At 41.2% G+C, this 2,949-nt stretch overlaps 1 protein-coding gene across 1 annotated transcript in view; it reads left to right on the plus strand.

Annotated features, from left to right (window-relative positions):
* The first annotated feature begins 254 nt into the window (after positions 1-254).
* LOC103211311 (cytochrome c oxidase subunit 7B, mitochondrial) overlaps positions 255-2,949 on the plus strand; it is a 5,048-nt gene continuing 2,353 nt past the window's right edge. Inside the window, exon 1 of the mRNA XM_007957257.2 lies at positions 255-303. Coding sequence (XP_007955448.1) covers positions 264-303 — 40 coding nt within the window. The 5' untranslated portion in view covers positions 255-263. The remainder of the gene's footprint in view (positions 304-2,949) is intronic.

Consider the following 2,949-nt stretch of genomic DNA (forward strand, 5'->3'; position numbering starts at 1 on the left):
GTTCTCTCATTATTAAACACCATAAAGCCTCATTTATACAGCCTGAAACTACATTTCCCAAAAGCTCTTTATCTTTTCTTGGCGGTAAAGAGAATTACGGTCTACGTAATTTTGTTCTTCAGCTATCGCGACAATTCATCAAATCTCACTAAAGAGCCCTGCCGGAAGCCATTTTGTTTTTCAGCGCTCTTTACAAGGATATCGGAGGTGAATTGCAGCTAGCCAGCACCTGCAGTTTCCGCCGTTCTGTTTACTTCTTAAAGATGTTTCCCTTGGCCAAAAACGCACTACGTCGTCTTCAAGGTGAGCAAAAATTGGGAGCAAATCCTTTTCAGCACTCTGTATCCATTCGTCCTCGTGGTCTCTCGAGCCCTTTCTTTCCTTCCACCAACATCCTTGCTTTCTAATTTTAAAATGCTTAGTTCTTCCACTTGTATCCCCTCCCCCTAAAAGCAGTTGGGACGATATCCTTAGCATTGGCCTTCTTAACCCCGTTTTTGCTTTGATTCCCAGCTGTTACTGGAGCGTCCTAGCCTAGTCCTGCCTACGATTTCAGAGAAGGACATTTTTGGTGGATACCTCTCAATCTTTAAGTGATTTCCTAAATTTTATCTATGGTGGTGCATTTACTCCTAACCCCACAGAGAACCTTCTCCCCAATTCCTGTAACCATAAAGCAAGGAAACGTAATCTGGCTCTCACCTAATTTCATTGCAGAGAGACAACCTGAATGGTAGCCCTGCAACTTGGAAGTTATTTCTGGGTAATTAACTGAGTATTAGCTGTCCAGAAAGCAATCATGGTCATTTTTTCCTTATCGACATATGAGCCAGGTACAGGGAAAATTTGAGACCAGCATTATTTATTGAGAATGCACTAGCTTAAAGAAAAAAAAAAAATTCGTACTTGATTGGCACAGAAGGTGACCTTGAAGAATTATTTTCCCAGCGTGAGCAGTTGTTTTACAGTCAAGATGACCTTAAGCAATTACCTCTTAAACCTTTTTCCTCCTCCTCGAAGTTTTTAAGAGTAAAACAACTGCTGTAAAACAGCAAGGAGCTCTGGTAGCGTAGTGCCTAAGGCACTTGCATGCTATCCAGAAGGCTGGCGGTTCAAACCCACCAGTCACTCCTCGGAAGGCAGGTTGGGCAATCTACTTCCGTAGTGATACTACCTCAGAAAAGCAAGGAGGGATCGATCGCTATGAGTCCACGGCACATAACAGCAACCACAACCTTCTTCCAGACTCATTGGGAGTAGTATTGGATTGTGATTTTAACACTTAAACACCTTTGAAAATAACCAAAAAATAGTCACCTGACTATGTTTTTTCATATTCCCCAAACTGCATTTTTTATTGTTTCTTTCACTTTGGACAAATAATTTAACTCCTTGGAACCTCAGTTTACTCCTTCGATTAAAAAACACAAACAAAAACAAAACAACCCATTGCCCAGTGAAGGGATTCCAACTCATAGCAACTCTATATAGTTCAGAGTAGAACTGACCTATAGGGTTTCCAATCCTGTAATCTTTAAGGAATCAGATTGCCACATCTTTGTCCTGCAGAGTGGTTGGTGGGTTCAAATCACCAACCTTTTGATTAGTAGCTGAGTGCTTTAACCACTGCACCAACAGGGCTTCTTGTACCTCAGGAAAGGATTTATTTTATTTTTTTAATTTAAATGTGGAATTCAACACATACTCACTTTTAAACTGTTCTATAGTGTATTGTAATATGTTTGCAAATTTATTCATCCTCCAAAAAAACCAAGCTCACTGCCATTGAATTTATTCTGACTCAGTGACCCCCATTGGGTTTCCAAGGTTGTAAATCTATGGAAGCAGACTGCCCCATTTTTCCTCAGCAGAGCAGGTTTGGAACCACCAGCTTTTGGTTAGCAGTCAAATGCTTTAACCACTACACCACCAGAGCTCCTTATTGCTCATTCTAGATGTGACTATTTAAAGGTGAAAACAAAAAGAAACCATAACTATCCTCCACCCCTTTTGTCACATAGAAGCCATTATGTTCTTAAGTACTAGTAGGGAATGTGCAACATTACTATTTCTCTAACATGTTTTTCATTACATACTTAAAGTATCCTTTCAGGCCCCATTTAAAACAATAGGATTGGCTTGTATTGGAGAGAAACCAAAAAACCAACCAAACAAACTAAAAAACCAGCTGGAAATATGCATTTCCCAGTCTTGGTCATTTCTCAAGCATTCCTTCTAAGAACCACCAAGAGATAGTTTGAAAACAATCCTTATATTCTTTCCACTAGAATAATAGTAAAAGCAAAGTTAAAATGTTGTCATTCTTCTCAAAAACCTTTACAAGCTCCCCTTACCTACAAATAAGAGTGGACTAGTGTTCAGGAGCTCTGGTAGCATAGTGCCTAAGGCACTTGACTGCTCACCAGGAAGCTGGCGGTTCAAACCCACCAGCCACTCCTCGGAAGGAAGGTTGGGCAATCCTACTTCTGTAGTGATACTGCCTCGGAAACCCAAGGTGGGGTCACTATGAGTTGGGCCGACTTGACGGCAAAAACAACAACAACAGTGTTCAGGAAAGGAGCTCTGGTGTTGGAGTGCCTAAGGCATTTTGACTGCTAACCAGAAGGGTGGGGGTTCAGACCCACCAGCAACTCCTTGGAAGGAAGACTGGGCAATCTGCTTCCGTAAAGATTTATTGCCTCGGAAACCCAAAGGAGGTCGCTATGAGTTGGAATCGACTCAGTGGCAGTGAGTTTTGTTTTTTATTTTGTTAGTGTTCAGGACCCTCCATGATCCTTTCTAGTTTAATCTTTACAAGTTCATACACCTTATCCATCTACCAGACTCAGTTGGTTTTCTTATACACTGGGCTTTTCTGTCGGCCTCTGTTCAGATTCCTCTTTCTGACATGGACATAGCTAAATCATACCTGTCATTCAAAGTGCTCAG

The sequence above is a fragment of the Orycteropus afer genome, unplaced genomic scaffold (genome assembly GCF_000298275.1).
Source record: "Orycteropus afer afer isolate SDZICR_OR568_19922 unplaced genomic scaffold, OryAfe1.0 scaffold00723, whole genome shotgun sequence".
Classification (NCBI taxonomy): domain Eukaryota; kingdom Metazoa; phylum Chordata; class Mammalia; order Tubulidentata; family Orycteropodidae; genus Orycteropus; species Orycteropus afer.